Source organism: Dendropsophus ebraccatus, chromosome 8 (genome assembly GCF_027789765.1).
Source record: "Dendropsophus ebraccatus isolate aDenEbr1 chromosome 8, aDenEbr1.pat, whole genome shotgun sequence".
Taxonomy (NCBI): Eukaryota; Metazoa; Chordata; class Amphibia; order Anura; family Hylidae; genus Dendropsophus; species Dendropsophus ebraccatus.
In genome coordinates, this window is record NC_091461.1 from 124,471,221 (window position 1) to 124,495,531 (window position 24,311).

Sequence of the window (24,311 nt, forward strand, 5' to 3'; positions counted from 1 at the left end):
GCTAAATCAGCACTTGCTTACACAGCCTATGAGGCGGCTCAATGATGGTGCGGGCAGGGTTGTATGTATACCATCAGCCCTTGGACCTCAGCCCTCCATTGCCGACTACGGTGACAGTTCAGGAGCGTCTCCAGCAGTGTCACCATGCTACCTTCAGAATGCAGCTTCCATACTGTATACCAGATCTGTTACCACTGTTCATTGCCATCTGACAGCAACACAAAGAGGATGAAATGCTAGGACGGACGCTGTAAGCAGCAGGGGATGCAATAAGTATGTGCGCCAGCAGCAGTCCATGGGGGGGCATAATCCTCTCTGCACTGCTACCAGAAGGAAGTGAAAAGGACTGGCAGACACAGAAGCATGAGAGATGACACAGCTGGAGCTGCTCTACGGTCACAAGCCTTTACCAGTGCAGGACCGTGCTGCTACTAATAGTATAAGGACTGCAGCTAGTGAACACTTAAGGCCCTATTACACCAAAAGATGTCTGACAGATTATCTTACAGATTTTTTTAACCAAAGCCAGGAATGGATTTGAAGAGGAGAAATCTCAGTCTTATCTTTATGACATGTTCTCTGTTTATAGTCCATTCCTGGCTTTGGCTGAAAAAATCTGTCAGATAATCTGTCAGACATCTTTTGGTGTAATAGGGCCCTTAGAGGCTGTTGCACTCACCCGCATCACCCAAGCGCAGCAGAACCTTCACACAGCTGACCAGACAGGGTGCCGGGAGTTACACCCCACTGATCTGATACTGAGGGCCAATCCAGAGGACCACCAATTCTTACATCCATGATAACGTCTTGGCTTGGAGACATTAAGAAGGAAACTACCGAAAAAAAGATTGACACAAGGCGTACACTCACCTAGAAAGTTTGGGTACAGATGGTCGATGTTATCCACCACATAGTTACACTTGGGGCAGCGGTTATTGTCCTCCAGACTCTGATGGATGCATTTGTAGCTGTGGAGACACACGGTTATCAGAGGGGGTAGAGTAAGAAGATATATTATATAATTAATTATATAAAATTATATACATACACATACACATATATACATACACACACATACACGCGTATTTTGCCCTCCGCTCTGCCTGGGGGAAGGAAGTGGGGTGAATATTATGGCACCATGTGGCAGTGCCTTGCAGGATGGCATCTGATGACATCACCGGTCTATACGCTCTAATGTTTATTTGCTTTCACTTTCGGCAGTGTCTTAGTGATAACAGATATCTGGGCTGTGATAAGGAGCTTCGGCTGCACCTGAGTGACACAGGAACCTGATGTCTGATATATGACAGAGCCTCCCATCATCATAATCGCCTGTACCGTGGCTTATAACAAGCTCCATTACTGGATGGAAAGAACTGATCTATGAAGTGTTAAAGTGATAAACATTACAACATGTGAACATAAAACCCGTGTACAGGCTGGGAGCAGGAGACGTTCCCGCTCAGCGTGGATAGATTATTATACAGAGCACATAAATAAAGAGAGAACGGCCCCTTCTGTACAGCAACGGGCTCAGGGGGAATCGCAACACACACAGCTAAACGGTCAGAGATCGGCCAACAACGCAGCCAGGCCGAGAAGCTGATGAAATGGTGTATGCGCTCCAGAGGTCACCGGAGAGAGGAGCAGAAGCTGGATCCAGAGGATCAGTCACTATAAACACCATGCCTGATCTGCAGAGAAACCACCACCATGAACACCAGGCCTGATCTGCAGAGGAGCCGTCACTATAAACACCATGCCTGATCTGGGGAGGATCCACCACTATGAACACCAGGCCTGATCTGCAGAGGAGCAGTCACTATAAACACCATGTCTGATCTGCAGAGGATCCACCACTATGAACACCATGCCTGATCTGCAGAGGATCCACCACTATGAACACCATGCCTGATCTGCAGAGGATCCACCACTATGAACACCATGCCTGATCTGCAGAGGACCGGTCCCCATGGACACTGCAGGCTGATGGATCCAGAGGACCGGTCCCCATGGACACTGCAGGCTGATGGATCCAGAGGACCGGTCCCCATGGACACTGCAGGCTGATGGATCCAGAGGACCGGTCCCCATGGACACTGCAGGCTGATGGATCCAGAGGACCGGTCCCCATGGACACTGCAGGCTGATGGATCCAGAGGACCGGTCCCCATGGACACTGCAGGCTGATGGATCCAGAGGACCGGTCCCCATGGACACTGCAGGCTGATGGATCCAGAGGACCGGTCCCCATGGACACTGCAGGCTGATGGATCCAGAGGACCGGTCCCCAAGGACACTGCAGGCTGATGGATCCACAGGACCGGTCCCCATGGACACTGCAGGCTGATGGATCCAGAGGACCGGTCCCCATGGACACTGCAGGCTGATGGATCCAGAGGACCGGTCCCCATGGACACTGCAGGCTGATGGATCCAGAGGACCGGTCCCCATGAGGACTATGGGGGACTTGATGCCAACCGCTGCAGCTTTAATAACGGTCCCCGGAGCGGACACGGCAGACAACAGCGTCCCCCACTCACATGTGCACAATGAACAGTGTTTGGAAGTGTGAGACAAATGTGAGGTCCTCTCCGTGTACCGGCAGCGGGGCCAACACTCTTACTCCACAACACCATGGGGCCCCTTCAGTAACAAAGGGCTTAAGATGAGCCGCAGAAAAACAAAAACATCTTTCCCCCTCTGTATTCTCACAGAACATGGATCTATTCCAGGGATAAGACGTCTCCGGTGTCAGGGAGGCAGCTGCTAGTAGTTTTAAAAAGGTCTTAAAAATGGGAGATATGCGTCCAGACTGACACCTGGATGTGATTTCACCGCCCTCACTCACTTCACTTCACTTTACTTCTTACGGGTTTATGTTTAGAACAGGAGCGTTATGTTATAACTGGGAAATGGGTATTAACCCTCAGTGTGTAAGAGATGCTGGAAATGGCGACCACCCCCACACCTCCAAGGGCTGGAGATGGCGACCGAGAGGGCTGGAGATGGCGACCGCCCCCACACCTCCGAGGGCTGGAGATGGCGACCGCCCCCACACCTCCGAGGGCTGGAGATGGCGACCGCCCCCCACACCTCCGAGGGCTGGAGATGGTGAAACCTTCTATCCAACAAATACAACTGTCTGTGGAGAGTCAGGAGACCCCCTATACACCCTGTCCTCATGTGTCTGTAGAGTCTGGAGACCCCCATAAACCGATACTGTCCTCATGTGTCTGTAGACCCCCATACATGCTATACTGACATCATCTGCCTGTGGAGAGTCTGAAAAACCCCCATACACACTATAATAAAATCACCTACTGTATCTCTGGAAAATCTGGAGACCCCCATACACACTATACTGATCTCATCTGTCTGTGGAGAGCAAGAAGACCCCCATACATTCTATACTGATCTCATCTGTCTGTGGAGAGCCAGGAGACCCCATACAGCCTATTCTGACATAATCTGTTTGTGAAGAGTCTGGAGACCCCCATACACCCTATACTGACCTCTTCTGTCTGGAGAGAGTCTGGAGACCCTCATACACCCTATACTGATCTCATGTGTCTGTGGAGAGTCAGGAGACCCCCATACACCCTATACAGGAGAACCCCTCCATCCACCCTAAAATGACCTCTTCTGTCTCTAGAGAGTCAGGAGGCCCCATATGCCTTATCAACCTTAGTATAAAAAGGGTTTGAGCACCTATAGAGTACATGTCTTGAATAGGACAAGAAGGATGTTTTTCCAAACTAAGGCTAACTAAAGTAGCAAATCATGTCATTAAGGGGGTTCACTCTTGGGAAAACTGCGCTGCCTAATGTTCCACCAAGTCCTCAGAATAAAGAGACACTTCAGCATGTATAGGGTTAAACTATGAAGAGACTTTGTGGAATCTTGTAAAGCAGCGATAGGGCCCATCAATAACATGGCACTGACCTGCGCCTTTGGTTGTAGTCAGCACTATAGTATTACATTACTCTCCATGGCGGAGTCTGCACTACCTCTCTGTGGGATCTCACAGTTCATTTAAGGATAAAAAAAATGGCTTTAGGAAGGGTGGGCGACGTGTATAAAACCGAGGAGGAAATCGAAAGAGGGGCTGTGAAACGAGGAATTGAATGTTCTAACTTAATGCAAACAATCGAGTGCACTCCATCAAGAGGGAACATTAACACCCCGACGCGCCTGCTAAACGCCATATAGACTCAAGAGTTCATTGTCCTCGCACAATCCACTAATTGTCGGATTCGGAAAGCTCCAGATACTCTGCGGTGATGTCAACTATCAATTTACATAGTTTACACGTCTTCAACAAATGCCAAAGACAGAGGAAAAAACACATTGTAGATCCTAGGAGAGGAACACGGCGAGGCGAACCAGAAGAGGGGAAGTTTATTCTCGACTTCATTGTGTTCAATACCAAAGAAAAACCAGACACCGGCCACGGGCAACACCGGCGTACAGGCAACCTCATACTGGGCATATAGCAGGGCAGAAGACCCCCTTACACAGAACAGAACAGAAGACGAGGCATCTAGCCTTTGTGGGGTAGGAAGCCATTGGAAACACTGGGAATGTAAGGCCCTATTCCACCGGACGATTATCGCTCAGATAATCGTTAAAGCGTTCAAATCTAAACGATAATCGTTCAGTTGAAATGCAGTTAACGATTAACGACCGAACGACAAATCGTTGATGGCTTTATAAGACCTGGAGCTATTTTTATCGTTGCTCGTTCGCAAATCGTTCGCATTGAATAAGACATTGTTCGGTCGTTCGCAATAAATACGAACGCAATAGTGAATAAATAGCGAAGAAAAAACTATTGCAATTACGATCATAAGTAACGATTAACGTTCCATGGAAATGAGTGAACATTTTCAGGTCTTTCGCAATAGCGGTCGTTTGAGATCGTTAACGATTATGCAAACGATAATCGTCCGGTGGAAAAGGGCCCTAAGGCAAAGCCAGAAAACTCTCTAGGGGACGTAGCTTCAGGGTTCTCGCCTCTTGTATTTCTCCTTTGGAAGGAGAATATAAAAGACATGTAAAGACGCCCACCATTGGTTCTCGGGTCAGTTTGGCTCACATTCTCAGTTAGGGCCTATTACACGTCTCTATACTCTATGTAAGCGATGGCCTATTACACGTCTCTATACTCTATGTAAGCGATGGCCTATTACACGTCTATACTCTATGTAAGCGATGGCCTATTACACGTCTCTATACTCTATGTAAGCGATGGCCTATTACACGTCTCTATACTCTATGTAAGCGATGGCCTATTACACGTCTATACTCTATGTAAGCGATGGCCTATTACACGTCTAAATATGCAAAACAAGAGTCCGTGGAGCCTCAGTTACGAGTCTCAAAACACGGGATAGCCAGATATCTCTAGCCTGTTGCCAACGGGGTGCCTCCATGATGGGGAGAGCACCACACCACCCTGATAAATAACCCCTTAAGTCCCACTCGGTTGCGAGTATTGGAACATAGACAGGGAAACAACAGGGTGGCCCCTTTTGTCAATGTCTAACTCAAGGTGCGAGTATTGCGATACACGTCTATACTCTATGTAAACGATGGCCTATTACACGTATTAATGATCGTACAGCAAGGACAGCACAGACATTATAAGATTCGGCCCATGTTAGATTCGGCCCTCTGTCATAGGACACCGAGACCCGTAAAGCTTTCTATCAGTCACGATCTAAACTGAAAGCGGCTTTAAAAGATGGCATCAGAGCGGCTCTGCATATCCTTCTTCCCAGAATTCCCAGTGGAGCATGAATGGCCATACATCTCTGCCAGAGCCATAGAGAAGCATTATCCCTTTATTTGCAGCTCTCACCCCCCTCTCCATTATGTGTTTGACTTAAAGGCTCCCAGCAGTGCGGCACAGAGGTTGTGGGCCGCTCTCCCACCAAGGTTCCTTCCTTGGTAGCTCCATTTCCCGGTAGGGATGGGCTGGAGGCCTCTAACGGCCCCCTGTCCCTGTCAATCACAGGCAGAGAGCTATGACTAGTCACGGCCTGGACACCGCCCAGATGAAAGTGTGTAAGTGTTTCTTGATGGAACTGCTGATTCTCTGATACAATGTGAGCAAAAAAATATATTGTAAGTAAGAACGACTGCTTCAGTTTTGTCAATGAATTTAATAAAAGAATTAGAAGAAAAAAAAAAAATCATCTTACCAAAAGCTGTGTCCACACTTGGTCATGTAGGCTTCCTCAATCATATCGAAACAGATCGGGCTGCAAGAGAAGGGACAGAAATGGGTGAGAAGTAGGTAAAAGTGCATCACTAATAGTGGAACTATATCCATACTGACAGAACGCACACCAGGGGCCCGCCACCACCGGGGGACACAGGGGCCCGCCACCACCGGGGGACACAGGGGCCCGCCACCACCGGGGGACACAGGGGCCCGCCACCACCGGGGGACACAGGGGCCCGCCACCACCGGGGGACACAGGGGCCCGCCACCACCGGGGGACACAGGGGCCCGCCACCACCGGGGGACACAGGGGCCCGCCACCACCGGGGGACACAGGGGCCCGCCATGGACAGAGGTGGCAGCAGAGAGCACTGTGTCAGACTGGAGAGAATACACCACTTCCTGCAGGACATACAGCAGCTGATAAGTACTGGAAGACTGGAGATTTTTACATAGAAGTAAATAACAAATCTGTATAACTTTCTGAGACCAGTCGATTTGAAAGAAATAGATGTTCACTGGAGTGCCCCTTTAAGGGTAATATCACCAGTACTTCTGCTGTGGATTTTATCAATAAAAATAAAAAGCTGAAATCAGCAGTAACAATTTCTGTGATAAAACCCGGCGACCATTGGGCTGTGGGACCCCCCATCCTTTTCCTCCCGTTAACCTCCCTGAAAGTCATGGAGAAGTTGGGGAAAGAAAAGTTGAAGAATTTTGGGCCAATTTGCCAAAAAACTGTTGCAGAAACGAGTTCTTGTATAGTTTCGGACAGACAACGTCTATTACGTGGTGGACCGTTCTGATGACATTGTTACCTGCCCACCCACCTGGCATTATCTACATGGTATTATTACACTGGCCCCATTGAAGTGATCCTGCCCCTCCCCCTTACACTATGTGCAGCTCTCCGCACCATCCACAGGTGATATATACCTTTATAACACCTGTCTGTCCGTGTCTGTATACACCTGCACAACACTGGTCCGTGTCTGTATACACCTGCACAACACTGGTCCGTGTCTGTATACACCTGCACAACACTGGTCCGTGTCTGTATACAGCTGCACAACACTGGTCCGTGTCTGTATACAGCTGCACAACACTGGTCCGTGTCTGTATACACCTGCACAACACTGGTCCGTGTCTGTATACACCTGCACAACACTGGTCCGTGTCTGTATACACCTGCATAACACTTGTCTGTGTCTGTATACACCTGCACAACACTGGTCCGTGTCTGTATACACCTGCACAACACTGGTCCGTGCCTGTATACACCTGCATAACACTTGTCTGTGTCTGTATACACCTGCACAACACTGGTCCGTGTCTGTATACACCTGCACAACACTGGTCCGTGTCTGTATACACCTGCACAACACTGGTCCGTGTCTGTATACACCTGCACAACACTGGTCCGTGTCTGTATACACCTGCACAACACTGGTCCGTGTCTGTATACACCTGCACAACACTGGTCCGTGTCTGTATACACCTGCACAACACTGGTCCGTGTCTGTATACACCTGCACAACACTGGTCCGTGTCTGTATACACCTGCATAACACTTGTCTGTGTCTGTATACACCTGCATAACACTTGTCTGTGTCTGTATACACCTGCATAACACTTGTCTGTGTCTGTATACACCTGCATAACAATTGTCTGTGTCTTCTTTCGCTTCATTTCATTGGTGGACAGTGTCACCTGGGCGGGAAGAAGGGGCCCAACTGCAGCGAGGCCCCGCCCAGATGACACTGTCCACCAATGAAACAAAGTGGGAGTAAGGCAGCATGACAGTAATGAGGGGTTCCCTATAAAGGTGCAGTGCTGATAGTACAGCTGTAATAATGGGTGGTCTGAGCCTATTGAGCGGCTCCTGTGGTTACTGGTGGCACACACCGCAGTGATCTATAGAGTGTGAGCTCACGTGCTTTCCCATTAGAGAACATTGCACAATTGTACGCAGCCCGGCAAACATCGGCTCCCAATAGAAAACTTTACCAGCAGTAATAATTACATGAAGTTTGGAGCAAGAACAACAAGACTTGGGCTTCAAAACCTGATCTGGATTTCCTGACTTCCTGTGAACACAATTCTACTTAACCCCTCACACGCTGCGCTGCTGGGAACATGGAACGACACAAGACCCCTACAGTATAACCACAGGGGTGCTACACTATAACCATTGGGGGCCCCTGGTATAACCATTGGGGGGGGCTACACTATTACTACCGGGGGCCCCTGGTATTGTATGACCATCGGGGGGGGGGGGGGGTTACACTATTACCACCGGGGGCCCCTGGTATTGTATGACCATCGGGGGGGGGGGAGGGGGGGGGGGGGGGGTTACACTATTACCACCGGGGGCCCCTGGTATTGTATGACCACCGGGGGGGGGGGGGGGGGGGGGGATTTAAACTATTACCACCGGGGGCCCCTGATATTGTATGACCACCGGGGGGGGGGGTTAAACTATTACCACCAGGGGCCCCTGCTATGGTATAACCATCGGGGGCCCCTGCATTGGTATAACCATCGGGGAGGGGCTACACTATTACCCCCGGGGGCCCCTGCTATGGTACAACCATCAGGGGGGGCTACACTGTTACTACCGGGGGCCACTGATATGGTATAATCATTGGGGGGAGGGGGGGACCACACTATAACCACTGGGGGGGGGGGTAAAGAAAGACACAGCTGTAATGATGTAGTTGTATGTAAGAAATGTGACAGCGAGTATCAGGCTTTGTGATACATAGTATAGATGGCAGCACTGCCTGTCACTACTACCTCTGACCCACCATACAGCCGATCTAAGGGCCCCCAACGCCATGGTAACCATCTCACCATCACATTTAGGGGTGTCCTCGCCCGACAGGGAGAGCCCCGTCCCAATGTCACCCCATGGCCATAGGTCAATCTGGACTGCTGGGACTGTGTGTGACGGCCGCACTGCTGCCACCATCCTGGACCAGCCCCCCAAATCTCCCCCACAGACACGGCCGGGACGGACACTGAATTCACCATCATAATGAAAGTCAGAACCGTTTAACCTGAAAATTAATCAAATTCATTACGAGGCCGATACCTGGAATAGCTCAGATCCCTCTAATAACGTATGAGAACATAAGAATCCCAGCAAGCAAATGCGGACAAAACAGAACGTCCGGGACGTGCACAAATGTACAAATCCTGGCATCCACAGCCAAGTGCACTAGCCCACTGACTTTAAAGGGGAACTCCAGCAAAAAGGCTTCTCTTTCAAATCAACTTGTTAAACTTCTAGTCTTCCAGTACTTATCATTTGCTGTATGTCCTGCAGGAAGTGGTGTATTCTCTCCAGTCTGACACACTGCTCTCTGCTGCCACCTCTGTCCATGTCAGGAACTGTCCAGAGCAGGAGAGGTTTTCTATGGGGATTTGCTGCTGCTCTGGACAGTTCCTGACATGGACAGAGGTGGCAGCAGAGAGCACTGTGTCAGACAGGAGAGAATACACCACTTCCTGCAGAATATGCCGCCCAATAAGGCCTCACGGGGCGGGCCACCCCACTGACGCCACCATTAACTAATCTGTTGGGATATCTAATACGTCAGAGACTTTCAACCTGCATCTCCACTTGTTGCAGAGCTGGAGATGTCCGGGCATGCTGGGGGTAGTAGTTTCTGGCCAACTAGAGACACAAGGTGGCAGTATAGACGAGGGGGGGGGGACTGGTCAGGGTGCCCATATAGATGAGGGGGGGGGACGGGTCAGGGGGCCGGTATAGATGAGCGGGGACGGGTCAGGGGGCCGGTATAGATGAGCAGGGGGACGGGTATGGGGGCCGGTATAGATGAGCGGGGGGACGGGTCAGGGGGCCGGTATAGATGAGCGGGGGGGACGGGTCAGGGGGCCGGTATAGATGAGCGGGGGGACGGGTCAGGGGGCCGGTATAGATGAGAGGGGACGGGTCAGGGTGCCCGTATAGATGAGGGGGGACGGGTCAGGGGGCCGGTATAGATGAGCGGGGGGACGGGTCAGGGTGCCCGTATAGATGAGGGGGGGACGGGTCAGGGGGCCGGTATAGATGAGAGGGGGACGGGTCAGGGGGCCGGTATAGATGAGCGGGGGGACGGGTCAGGGGGCCGGTATAGATGAGAGGGGGGCCGGTATAGATGAGCGGGGACGGGTCAGGGGGCCGGTATAGATGAGAGGGGGACGGGTCAGGGGGCCGGTATAGATGAGAGGGGGGCCGGTATAGATGAGCGGGGACGGGTCAGGGGGTCGATATAGATGAGCAGGGACGGGTCAGGGGGCCGGTATAGATGAGAGAGGACGGGTCAGGGGGCCGGTAAAGATGAGAGAGGACGGGTCAGGGGGCCGGTATAGATGGACGGGTCAGGGGGCCGGTATAGATGAGCGGGGGGACGGGTCAGGGTGCCCGTATAGATGAGGGGGGACGGGTCAGGGGGCCGGTATAGATGAGCGGGGGGATGGGTCAGGGGGCCGGTATAGATGAGCGGGGGACGGGTCAGGGGGCCGGTATAGATGAGCGGGGGGACGGGTCAGGGGGCCGGTATAGATGAGCGGGGGGACGGGTCAGGGGGCCGGTATAGATGAGCGGGGGGACGGGTCAGGGGGCCGGTATAGATGAGCGGGGGGACGGGTCAGGGGGCCGGTATAGATGAGTGGGGGGGGGCGGGTCAGGGGGCCGGTATAGATGAGAGGGGACGGGTCAGGGGGCCGGTATAGATGAGAGGGGGGATGGGTCAGGGGGCCGGTATAGATGAGCGGGGGGGACGGGTCAGGGGGCCGGTATAGATGAGCGGGGGGGGACGGGTCAGGGGGCCGGTATAGATGAGCGGGGGGGGACGGGTCAGGGGGCCGGTATAGATGAGCGGGGACGGGTCAGGGGGATGGGTCAGGGGGCCGGTATAGATGAGAGGGGACGGGTCAGGGGGCCGGTATAGATGAGCGGGGGGGGACGGGTCAGGGGGCCGGTATAGATGAGAGGGGACGGGTCAGGGGGCCGGTATAGATGAGAGAGGACGGGTCAGGGGGCCGGTATAGATGAGAGGGGGGACGGGTCAGGGGGCCGATATAGATGAGCGGGGGGGACGAGTCAGGGGGCCGATATAGATGAGCGGGGGGACGGGTCAGGGGGCCGGTATAGATGAGCGGGGGGACGGGTCAGGGGGCCGATATAGATGAGCGGGGGGACGGGTCAGGGGGCCGGTATAGATGAGCGGGGGGGACGGGTCAGGGGGCCGGTATAGATGAGAGGGGGGATGGGTCAGGGGGCCGGTATAGATGAGAGGGGGGACGGGTCAGGGGGCCGGTATAGATGAGAGAGGACGGGTCAGGGGGCCGGTATAGATGAGAGGGGGGACGGGTCAGGGGGCCGGTATAGATGAGAGGGGGGACGGGTCAGGGGGCCGGTATAGATGAGAGGGGGGACGGGTCAGGGGGCCGGTATAGATGAGCGGGGGGACGGGTCAGGGGGCCGGTATAGATGAGCGGGGGGACGGGTCAGGGGGCCGGTATAGATGAGCGGGGGGACGGGTCAGGGGGCCGGTATAGATGAGCGGGGGGACGGGTCAGGGGGCCGGTATAGATGAGCGGGGGGGACGGGTCAGGGGGCCGGTATAGATGAGAGGGGGGACGGGTCAGGGGGCCGGTATAGATGAGCGGGGGGGGGGGGGGGGACGGGTCAGGGGGCCGGTATAGATGAGCGGGGGGACGGGTCAGGGGGCCGGTATAGATGAGCGGGGGGACGGGTCAGGGGGCCGGTATAGATGAGCGGGGGGGACGGGTCAGGGGGCCGGTATAGATGAGCGGGGGGACGGGTCAGGGGGCCGGTATAGATGAGAGGGGGGACGGGTCAGGGGGCCGGTATAGATGAGAGGGGGACGGGTCAGGGGGCCGGTATAGATGGACGGGTCAGGGGGCCGGTATAGATGAGAGAGGACGGATCAGGACCACCTGCGGCTCTTTGGCTCCTGTCACCACAAGTCCCAGCAGGCAGTTGTGCTCTCAGTAGTGATGAGCTCGCCGGTTCTCACTGCTGTCATGGAGCAAGGCATGCTGGGACCTGTAGTTCCACCCCTTTCCTGCAGGACCGTACCATCTCCTCACAGACAGGGGGGACGCTCAGGCTCTCACCACACAAAGTCGTTGCTCTTGTCCTCGTAGGAGTTGATGAGCCCGTTACACAGCGGGGTCGGGAGAGGCCTCTTCCTTGGCCCGGAACTCACGGCCCTACCGGACAGCGCGGAGCCGTTACCCGTCACTCCCAGCCGGGACATACTGGAAGCCACCGGCCTCAGGGGCCCCGCCGAGGAAGAGGAGCTGGACGGGGCGGACGATGAAGAGGACGGCGCTGGGCCTGTCCCCCCTCCCGGTCCGGGGAGCTGCTGAGACTGCCGGCCCGAGGACATTCTCCCTCCGCTCGCTGCTGCCTCTGACGAGTAACGTCCCGGGCTCAGACCCGCCGCATTCTTCTGTCCACCAAGTGGGAACAATAAAGTGTCAACAAGGGAGCCAGCTCCAGCCCGACACCGGAAGCGTCCGGCCACTGACGGGGCGCCAGACGACAGCCACGCCCACCTGGAGCGACGACACAGCTGGAACTACGGCGGCCGAGCGAGGACAAACCAGTGCAGAGAGCGAAGCGTCCACCGCTGCACCATGCGGAGACGTGAGCGCTGATTGGTTGCTATGGGCAACACAGTTTCTTTGTAAGGCGCCATTCACACAGTACAGGATTTTATGTTCTGTTCAGACATTGATCTATGCAGCAGATTCGTTACCTGTGCATAGACCTTTTATTTTTTTAATTCTACTTTTATGTTTACCCATCTGTTAGCCACTGCTGAGACTTGTAGTACTGCAGCAGTAGCCTAAACTTACCTCCCACTTTTTGCAAAGAGCAAAGAGGGACATGTGCGCCGCAGTCCCCATAGCCACGCCCCCATAGCGACCCTCCAAAGCCACGCCCCCCATAGCAACCCTCCATAGCCACTCCCCTACAGTCACCACATGCTGCTGACTGAATAATACCCCATATAGCATCCAATACCCCCATATAGTGCCCACATAGTATCCAATCCCCCATATAGTGCCCCACATAGTCGCCAATGCCCCCATATAGTGCCCCACATAGTAGCCAATCCCCCATATAGTGCCCCACATAGTCGCCAATGCCCCCATATAGTGCCCCACATAGTAGCCAATCCCCCCATATAGTGCCCCACATAGTAGCCAATCCCCCCATATAGTGCCCCACATAGTAGCCAATCCCCCATATAGTGCCCCACATAGTAGCCAATGCCCCATTATAGTGCCCACATAGTATCCAATCCCCATATAGTGCCCCACATAGTAGCCAATCCCCCATATAGTGCCCACATAGTATCCAATCCCCCATATAGTGCCCCACATAGTAGCCAATGCCCCATTATAGTGCCCACATAGTATCCAATCCCCATATAGTGCCCCACATAGTATCCAATCCCCCATATAGTGCCCCACATAGTAGCCAATGCCCCATTATAGTGCCCACATAGTATCCAATCCCCATATAGTGCCCCACATAGTATCCAATCCCCCATATAGTGCCCCACATAGTAGCCAATCCCCCATATAGTGCCCCACATAGTATCCAATCCCCCATATAGTGCCCTACATAGTATCCAATCCCCCATAGAGTGCCCCACATAGTATCCAATCCCCCATATAGTGCCCCACATAGTATCCAATGCCCCATTATAGTGCCCCACATAGTAGCCAATGCCCCATTATAGTGCCCACATAGTATCCAATCCCCCATATAGTGCCCCACTTAGTATCCAATGCCCCATTATAGTGCCCCACATAGTATCCAATCCCCCATATAGTGCCCCACATAGTATCCAATGCCCCATTATAGTGCCCCACATAGTATCCAATGCCCCATTATAGTGCCCCACATAGTAGCCAATGCCCCATTATAGTGCCCTACATAGTATCCAATCCCCCATAGAGTGCCCCACATAGTATCCAATCCCCCATTATAGTGCCCACATAGTATCCAATCCCCCATATAGTGCCCCACATAGTATCCAATCCCCCATTATAGTGCCCCACATAGTATCCAATGCCCCATTATAGTGCCCACATAGTAGCCAATGCCCCATTATAGTGCCCACATAGTATCCAATCCCCCATTATAGTGCCCCACATAGTATCCAATGCCCCATTATAGTGCCCCACATAGTATCCAATCCCCCATATAGTGTCCCACATAGTAGCCAATGCCCCATTATAGTGCCCACATAGTATCCAATCCCCCATATAGTGCCCCACATAGTATCCAATGCCCCATATATGCCCCACATAGTAGCCAATGCCCCCATATAGTGCCCACATAGTATCCAATCCCCATATAGTGCCCCACATAGTATCCAATGCCCCCATATAGTGCCCCACATAGTAGCCAATCCCCCATATAGTGCCCCACATAGTAGCCTATCCCCTCATATAGTGCCCCACATAGTAGCCAATGCCCCATTATAGTGCCCACATAGCATCCAATCCCCCATATAGTGCCCCACATAGTAGCCAATGCCCCATTATAGTGCCCACATAGTATCCAATCCCCCATATAGTGCCCCACATAGTAGCCAATGCCCTATTATAGTGCCCACATAGTATCCAATCCCCCATATAGTGCCCCACATAGTAGCCAATCCCCCATATAGTGCCCCACATAGTAGCCAATGCCCCATTATAGTGCCCCACATAGTAGCCAATCCCCCATATAGTGCCCCACATAGTAGCCAATCCCCCATATAGTGCCCCACATAGTAGCCAATGCCCCATTATAGTGCCCCACATAGTAGCCAACCCCCATATAGTGCCCCACATAGTAGCCAATGCCCCCATATATGCCCCACATAGTAGCCAATCCCCCATATAGCGCCCCACATAGTAGCCAATCCCCCCATATAGTGCCCACATAGTATCCAATCCCCATATAGTGTGGCCCGACCAGAAAAACAATAAACTAGTAACTGACCTGTCCACCGGTCCCAGCAGCTCCTCTCCCGGCAGAGCGCGCACTCCCGTCATCCTCCGGGGCGGGCAGCGGGGTACAGAGTCACTGACAGTACCGGAAGTAATTCATGACAGAGGCTGCAGGTCACTTCTGGTACAGTCAGTGTCTGTATACTCCGCTGCCCGTCCCGGAGGATGACGGGAGTGCGCGCTCTGCCGGGAGAGGAGCTGCTGGGACCGGAGGACAGGTGAGTTACTGGTTTATTGTTTTTTCGGTGGGGCCACATATAATGCGGGACTCTGGGTGCCGTTCCGGGACTGCGGGACAGAACCCCGAAAACGGGACTGTCCCGCGGAATCCGGGACAGTTGGGAGCTATGGCCTATATGATATTCACATGCTCCAATAATACACAAGCAGCAGGACTGAGTACAAGGATTTAAAGGGGAACTCCAGGAAAAGAAAAATATTTTAAATCAACTGGTGTCAGAAAGTTATTTAGATTCGTAATTTACTTCTATATAAAAATCTCCAGTCTTCCCATACTTATCAGCTGCTGTATGTCCTGCAGGAAGTGGTGTATTCTCTCCAGTCTGACACAGTGCTCTCTGCTGCCACCTCTGTCCATGTCAGGAACTGTCCAGAGCAGCAGCAAATCCCCATAGAAAACCTCTCCTGCTCTGGAAAGTTCCTGACATGGACAGAGGTGGCAGCAGAGAGCACTGTGTCAGACTGAAGAGAATACACCACTTCCTGCAGGACATACAGCAGCTGATAAGTACTGGAAGTCGGGAGAGAATACAACACTTCTTGCAGGACATACAGCAGCTGATAAGTACTGGAAGACAAGATTTTTTTCTAAGAAAAAACATTTTTGTGAAAAACCCCTTTAAGAAACTGTGCTACCTTGTGTGACAGTCATTACTAAGCGTCTGTGCCTTTCAGCCCCCACGGTTGTTCTAATAGGACCCTTTGCATGTCGGACCTGTTGTGACCCCGTATCAGTCTCTATCAGGAGCCGTGGGGGAGATATTGATGATATCTGACCTATTGTGACCCTGTAACAGTCTCTGTCTTGTCTGCCGTATCAGGAGCCGTGGGGGAGATATTGATGATGTCTGACCTATTGTGACCCTGTAACAGTCTCTATGTCTTGTCTGCCGTATCAGGAGCCGTGGGGGAGATATTGATGATGTCTGACCTATTGTGACCCTGTAACAGTCTCTATGTCTTGTCTGCAGTATCAGGAGCCGTGGTGTTGAATACCTCCAGCATATTCTACCCTGAGCCCCTGTCCCCAGTGGGGTCACAGTCTGAACCCAAAGTTATGGGGGAGGTAACTTGGTTTCCTTGCTCCCCCACCGCTCCCCGTTCTCACAGAGCACGGTCTCTCCACTAGACGACCCCTGTAATGAATAGAACCTCTGAGCAACCGTGACCAATTCTAGAAGGCTGTGTGCTTATTTGTGTGGTCATCCGCGCCGTCCTGGCCGCGCTGCCTTCTCTATGTGAGGCCGGACCCTAATAGTGAAGCTTTATGTTGGTTATAAATATAAATGAGATGCCCTCCAGTGTGCTGGCCACAGATCCTCCCGCCTAATTGTTATGGGGGCGGCCATCTTGCCTTAGTTGTTCTTGGTGACAGAGAGAATCCTGCCGGCCCTGCCCACACACAGTGATTGACAGCACTTATTGTATCAATGTAAGTACAGGGACAGCTGTCAATCAATATGTGTGGGCGGGGCCAGCAGGACTCTCTCTAGGAGTCCTGTGAGAATTTCCTGTTCCGTAATGCTATACGGTGTGTACGCTGGCGTGTAATTACTCACTCACTGCAATGGAGCGGGTTATAATAGTGAAAATACATCCGTATTATCATCTCACAATTACAGCCAGATTTTGGTTGTATTTTACAGTGTGTGAACATCGCCTAAATGTAAGATTCCTGTGCAATTGTAATGTGATCCTGTGTCCAGTAAGGCTGTTTGTGGTTTTACCGAACACAGGATTACATTAAAAACTGCATCGGAACGGCGCAGAGGAGGAGGGTAAGAGACATACTACAAACCCTGGAAAAAACTATGGAATCACCGGCCTCAGAGGACGTTCATTCAGTTGTCGCAGAAAAAAAGCAGATGACACAAAACTAAAGTCCTGTCACACGGCAACTTTCTGGCTTTAAGAAACACAAACAGAAATCAGAAAATAATAATGTGGTAGTCGGTAGTGTTTAGTCGGGAAAAATTATGGAATCACTCAAATCTGAGGAAAAAATTATGGAATCAAGAAAAAACAAACAAAAGAACCCTCCACCACATTCATCAATCTGGCTCCAACGTCCTCTCGTTGCTGCTGCCGGATCAGCTCTGCAGGTTGGAGCCGCCTCATGGAGCATTTTCTTCAACCTCCACCAAAAATTTCCAATTGGATTGAGATCAGGACTATTTGCCGGCCAGGACAGTGACCTGATGGGTCTGTTGTCCCAGTTGTTGTCTGATGTCACAGTTTTTGGTCTATGGAAGATGCATCATCATCATCATCATCATCATCCCCAAACATCCCCCCGGCTGACAGGATAAGTAAAGTATCAATGTAAACTTGTGATTGTAAACGGTGAAATCCACGGCTGATCCGAAAGTTCGGGTCTCCATGGATCAGCCATGGATTTCACCACTAATCCTGACGCCCGGCTGGTGACAGACAAACTAGCAAGTCCTGCGCCCCATGACCCTTGGCACTCCCGGCAGCACGTCCTCGGTACCCCCGCAGCCAGGCACAGCACTAGGTGTACGACTGCAAAGGAAGCTGCATCAGCCCGGTCCCAGGCGGCCTCTCACCTGTGTCCCTGTGTACTGCCGCCCCCACTCACAGCAGTGTCGCACTCTCTCCTCAACCCCCCCCCCCATGACCCATCCCGGGGAGAAAGGGGCTTGTGTAGCCGGTTAGGCTGCTGCGGGGCCCTGGGCATTGCAGGAGACTGACAGGCTCATAGTCTGAGCCTGGCGGGCCCCTCCTTTGCCCAGGGACCCTGTGCAGCCGATGAGTCCGCCACTGCCAGTACCTGTACCTGACCGGCAGCCCCATATTCCCAGTACCTGACCGGCTGCCCCATATTCCCAGTACCTGACCGGCTGCCCCATATTCCCAGTACCTGACCGGCTGCCCCATATTCCCAGTACCTGACCGGCTGCCCCATATTCCCAGTACCTGACCGGCTGCCCCATATTCCCAGTACCTGACCGGCTGCCCCACATTCCCAGTACCTTACCGGCTGCCCCATATTCCCAGTACCTGACCGGCTGCCCCATATTCCCAGTACCTGACCGGCTGGCCCATATTCCCAGTACCTTACCGGCAGCCCCATATTCCCAGTACCTTACCGGCAGCCCCACATTCCCAGTACCTGACCGGCTGCCCCATATTCCCAGTACCTGACCGGCTGCCCCATATTCCCAGTACCTTACCGGCAGCCCCATATTCCCAGTACCTGACCGGCTGCCCCATATTCCCAGTACCTTACCGGCAGCCCCACATTCCCAGTACCTGACCGGCTGCCCCATATTCCCAGTACCTGACCGGCAGCCCCATATTCCCAGTACCTGACCGGCTGCCCCATATTCCCAGTACCTGACCGGCTGCCCCATATTCCCAGTACCTGACCGGCTGCCCCATATTCCCAGTACCTGACCGGCTGCCCCATATTCCCAGTACCTGACCGGCTGCCCCACATTCCCAGTACCTGACCGGCTGCCCCATATTCCCAGTACCTGACCGGCTGCCCCATATTCCCAGTACCTGACCGGCTGCCCCATATTCCCAGTACCTGACCGGCAGGCCCATATTCCCAGTACCTGACCAGCTGCCCCATATTCCCAGTACCTGACCGGCTGCCCCATATTCCCAGTACCTGACCGGCTGCCCCATATTCCCAGTACCTGACCGGCTGCCCCATATTCCCAGTACCTGACCGGCTGCCCCATATTCCCAGTACCTGACCGGCTGCCCCACATTCCCAGTACCTGTACCTGACCGGCTGCCCCATATTCCCAGTACCTGACCGGCAGCCCCATATTCCCAGTACCTGACCGGCAGCCCCATATTCCCAGTACCTGACCGGCTGCCCCATATTCCCAGTACCTGACCGGCTGCCCCATATTCCCAGTACCTGACCGGCAGCCCCATATTCCCAGTACCTGACCGGCTGCCCCATATTCCCAGTACCTTACCGGCTGCCCCATATTCCCAGTACCTGTACCTGACCGGCTGCCCCATATTCCCAGTACCTGACCGGCTGCCCCATATTCCCAGTACCTGACCGGCTGCCCCATATTCCCAGTACCTGACCGGCTGCCCCATATTCCCAGTACCTGACCGGCTGCCCCATATTCCCAGTACCTGACCGGCTGCCCCATATTCCCAGTACCTTACCGGCAGCCCCATATTCCCAGTACCTGACCGGCTGCCCCATATTCCCAGTACCTTACCGGCTGCCCCATATTCCCAGTACCTTACCGGCAGCCCCATATTCCCAGTACCTGTACCTGACCGGCTGCCCCATATTCCCAGTACCTGACCGGCTGCCCCATATTCCCAGTACCTGTACCTGACCGGCTGCCCCATATTCCCAGTACCTGACCGGCTGCCCCATATTCCCAGTACCTGACCGGCAGCCCCATATTCCCAGTACCTGACCGGCAGCCCCATATTCCCAGTACCTGACCGGCTGCCCCATATTCCCTCTGCTGGCTCTAAACAATGAAACGTTCCCGTCTATCACAATATTATTTCCTGATTTCTGTTTGTGTTTCTTAAGGCCAGAAAGTTACCGTGTGACAGGACGTTAGTTTTGTGTCATTTCTGTCATAACTGTATGAACGTCCCCCGAGGCCACTGATTCCATCATTATTTGCCAGGGGTTTTATAAGAGACATCCTATAAGAGACATACTATAAGAGACACACTATAAGAGACACACTATAAGAGATGTACTATAAGAGACATAATATAAGAGACACCCTATAAGAGACACACTATAAGAGATGTACTATAATAGACATCCTATAGGAGACACACTATAAGAGACATACTATAAGAGACATACTATAAGAGACATACAATAAGAGACATACTATAAGAGACATACTATAAGAGACACCCTATAGGAGACACACTATAAGAGACATACTATAAGAGACATACAATAAGAGACATACTATAAGAGACACACTATAAGAGACACGCTATAAGAGACCCACTATAAGAGACACACTATAAGAGACACTATAAGACATACTATAAGAGACACACTATAAGAGACATACTATAAGGGACACACTATAAGAGACATACTATAAGAGACATATACTATAAGAGACATACTATAAGAGACATATACTATAAGAGACACACTATAAGAGACATACTATAAGGGACACACTATAAGAGACATACTATAAGAGACAGACTATAAGAGACACGCTATAAGAGACACCCTATAAGGGACACACTATAAGAGACACACTATAAGAGACACCCTATAAGAGACACACTATAAGAGACACACTATAAGAGACACACTATAAGAGACATCCTATAAGAGACACACTATAAGAGACATACTATAAGAGACATATACTATAAGAGACATACTATAAGAGACACACTATAAGAGACACACTATAAGAGACATACTATAAGAGACACATACTATAAGAGACACACTATAAGGGACACACTATAAGAGACATAGTATAAGAGACATCCTATAAGAGACATACTATAAGAGACATATACTATAAGAGACATACTATAAGAGACACACTATAACAGACATACTATAACAGACACACTATAAGTGACATCCTATAAGAGACACACTATAAGAGACATACTATAAGGGGCATACTATAAGGGACACACTATAAGAGACACACTATAAGAGATGTACTATAAGAGACATAATATAAGAGACACACTATAATAGACACACTATAAGAGACACACTATAAGAGACATACTATAAGAGACACGCTATAAGAGACACACTATAAGGGACACACTATAATAGACACACTATAAGAGACATACTATAAGAGACACACTATAAGAGACACATACTATAAGGGGCATACTATAAGGGACATAATATAAGAGACATACTATAAGTGACATGCTATAAGAGACGTACTATAAGAGACGTACTATAATAGACATCCTATAGGAGACACACTATAAGAGACATCCTATAAGAGACACACTATAAGAGACATCCTATAAGAGACATCCTATAAGAGACATACTATAGGAGACACACTATAAGAGACATCCTATAAGAGACATACTATAAGAGACATCCTATAAGAGACATACTATAAGAGACACACTATAAGAGACACACTATAAGAGACACACTATAAGAGACACACTATAAGAGACATACTATAAGTGACATGCTATAAGAGACATACTATAATAGACATCCTATAGGAGACACGCTATAAGAGACATGCTATAAGAGACATACTATAAGAGACATCCTATAGGAGACACGCTATAAGAGACATCCTATAGGAGACATACAATGTGGGGTCCCGCCACTACATGAGGTGTAACAGAATTTGTTTACAATAATAATGATACCAGCAAAATATAATTCACACATAAAATAAAGTGCCTAATGCATAAAGAGCCAAGTGTGTGGTTATTACCTTGTTTCCAGCCTGAACACAAGTAACAGATATGGTGTAGGTACAAATATGAGAAGGTGCAGTGTTCCTCCCGAGGAAGCCAAGGAGCGAAACGTGTGTCGGGGTCTGAGGTGGAGTCCCCCATATCAAGTTATATTTACATTGAGAGACAGTGACAGGGATTGTGGTTGGGAATCGCTATATCTCCCCGAGGTACCTGTCATACGTGAGCACTAGGTTCCAGGAAGTCCGTACCTCATCCAGGGAAAGCTGGGTGACATATGGGGGAATCCAGGAAAGGTAAAACCCATAGCAAACTACTTGCTATGGGACTGCTTTAGTGGCTCTTAATGGGCCTGGATTTGTATGGAATGGCAGGCAAGTTGGTAGTGGGGTCTGTCATTCCCTTTCTGGCCAGTCCAGGTTTTTCTATCTGGCCAAGTCACCCAGGTGCTGGAGGCCACTGATCACAGGTCTCATAAGGGGAGGCACAGAGTGTATAGAGTGCGGCTGTGCATGGAGGTCTCTCCTGGCTGTGGATGTCTCTCTCCTGTACATGGAGGTCTCTCCTGGCTGTGGATGTCTCACCTGTACATGGAGGTCTCTCCTGGCTGTGGAGGTCTCACCTGTACATGGAGGTCTCTCCTGGCAGTGGGTGTCTCTCCTGGCAGTGGAGGTCTCTCCTGGCTGTGGATGTCTCTCTTCTGTACATGGAGGTCTCTCCTGGCTGTGGATGTCTCTCTCCTGTACATGGAGGTCTCTCCTGGCTGTGGATGTCTCTCCCCTGTACATGGAGGTCTCTCCTGGCTGTGGATGTTTCTCTCCTGTACATGGAGGTCTCTCCTGGCTGTGGATGTCTCTCCCCTGTACATGGAGGTCTCTCCTGGCTGTGGGTGTCTCTCCTGTGCATGGAGGTCTCTCCTGGCTGTGGATGTCTCTCTCCTGTACATGGAGGTCTCTCCTGGCTGTGGATGTCTCTCCCCTGTACATGGAGGTCTCTCCTGGCTGTGGATGTTTCTCTCCTGTACATGGAGGTCTCTCCTGGCTGTGGATGTCTCTCCCCTGTACATGGAGGTCTCTCCTGGCTGTGGGTGTCTCTCCTGTGCATGGAGGTCTCTCCTGGCTGTGGATGTCTCTCCTGTACATGGAGGTCTCTCCTGGCTGTGGGTGTCTCTCCTGGCTGTGGATGTCTCTCCTGTACATGGAGGTCTCTCCTGGCTGTGGATGTCTCTCCTGTGCATGGAGGTCTCTCCTGGCTGTTGAGGTCTCTCCTGGCTGTGGAGAGGGTCCGGGCTGCTAAAGCTTCTACTGGGACTTTGGGCCACACTGGTATTGTACCAACTGATGTTGTTTTATGTTGGGTGACTGGTAGCGGGTCCCCTGTATAGCCCAGTCTCCTGTGTACTGTATAGTGGGGGTCCCCTGTATAACCGGGTCCCCTGTATAGCTGGACCCCTGTATAGCCAGGTCACTGTATAGATGGGTCCCCTGTGTACTGTATAGCCGGGTCCCCTATAGCTGGTCCCCTGTATAGCCGGGTCCCCTATAGCTGGGTCACTGTATAGATGAGTCCCCTGTGTACTGTATAGCCTGGTCCCCTGTATAGCTGGGTCCCCACTCCCCTGTATAGCCGGGTCCCCTGTATAGCCGGGTCACTGTATAGCCCGGTCTCCTGTGTACTGTATAGCCGGGTCCCCTGTATAGCCAGGTCACTGTACAGCTGGTCCCCTGTATAGCCCGGTCTCCTGTGTACTGTATAGCCCGGTCCCCTGTATAGCCCGGTCCCCTGTGTACTGTATAGCCGGGTCACTGTATAGCCAGTCCCCTGTATAGCCGGTCCCCTGTATAGCGGGGTCCCCTGTATAGCCTGTGTACTGTATAGCCGGTCTCCTGTGTACTGTATAGCCCGGTCCCCCTGTATAGCGGGGTCCCCTGTATAGCCCGGTCTCCTGTGTACTGTATAGCCCGGTCCCCTGTATAGCCCGGTCCCCTGTGTACTGTATAGCCGGGTCACTGTATAGCCAGTCCCCTGTATAGCCGGTCCCCTGTATAGCGGGGTCCCCTGTATAGCCTGTGTACTGTATAGCCGGTCTCCTGTGTACTGTATAGCCCGGTCCCCCTGTATAGCGGGGTCCCCTGTATAGCCCGGTCTCCTGTGTACTGTATAGCCGGGTCCCCTGTATAGCCCGGTCCCCTGTGTACTGTATAGCCGGGTCACTGTATAGCCAGTCCCCTGTATAGCCGGTCCCCTGTATAGCGGGGTCCCCTGTATAGCCTGTGTACTGTATAGCCGGTCTCCTGTGTACTGTATAGCCCGGTCCCCCTGTATAGCGGGGTCCCCTGTATAGCCCGGTCTCCTGTGTACTGTATAGCCG

The 24,311-nt window shown here is 51.9% G+C and overlaps 1 protein-coding gene across 1 annotated transcript in view; it reads right to left on the minus strand.

Moving 5' to 3' along the window:
- The window catches only part of COP1 (COP1 E3 ubiquitin ligase), a 130,467-nt gene extending 117,643 nt beyond the window's left edge, over positions 1-12,824 (minus strand). Inside the window, exons 1-3 of the mRNA XM_069981703.1 lie at positions 12,380-12,824; positions 6,207-6,266; positions 871-968 (exon numbers count right to left, since the gene is read on the minus strand). Of these exons, the coding sequence (XP_069837804.1) occupies positions 871-968; positions 6,207-6,266; positions 12,380-12,654 (433 nt within the window). The 5' untranslated portion in view covers positions 12,655-12,824. The remainder of the gene's footprint in view (positions 1-870; positions 969-6,206; positions 6,267-12,379) is intronic.
- Between the last annotated feature and the right edge of the window lie 11,487 nt (positions 12,825-24,311).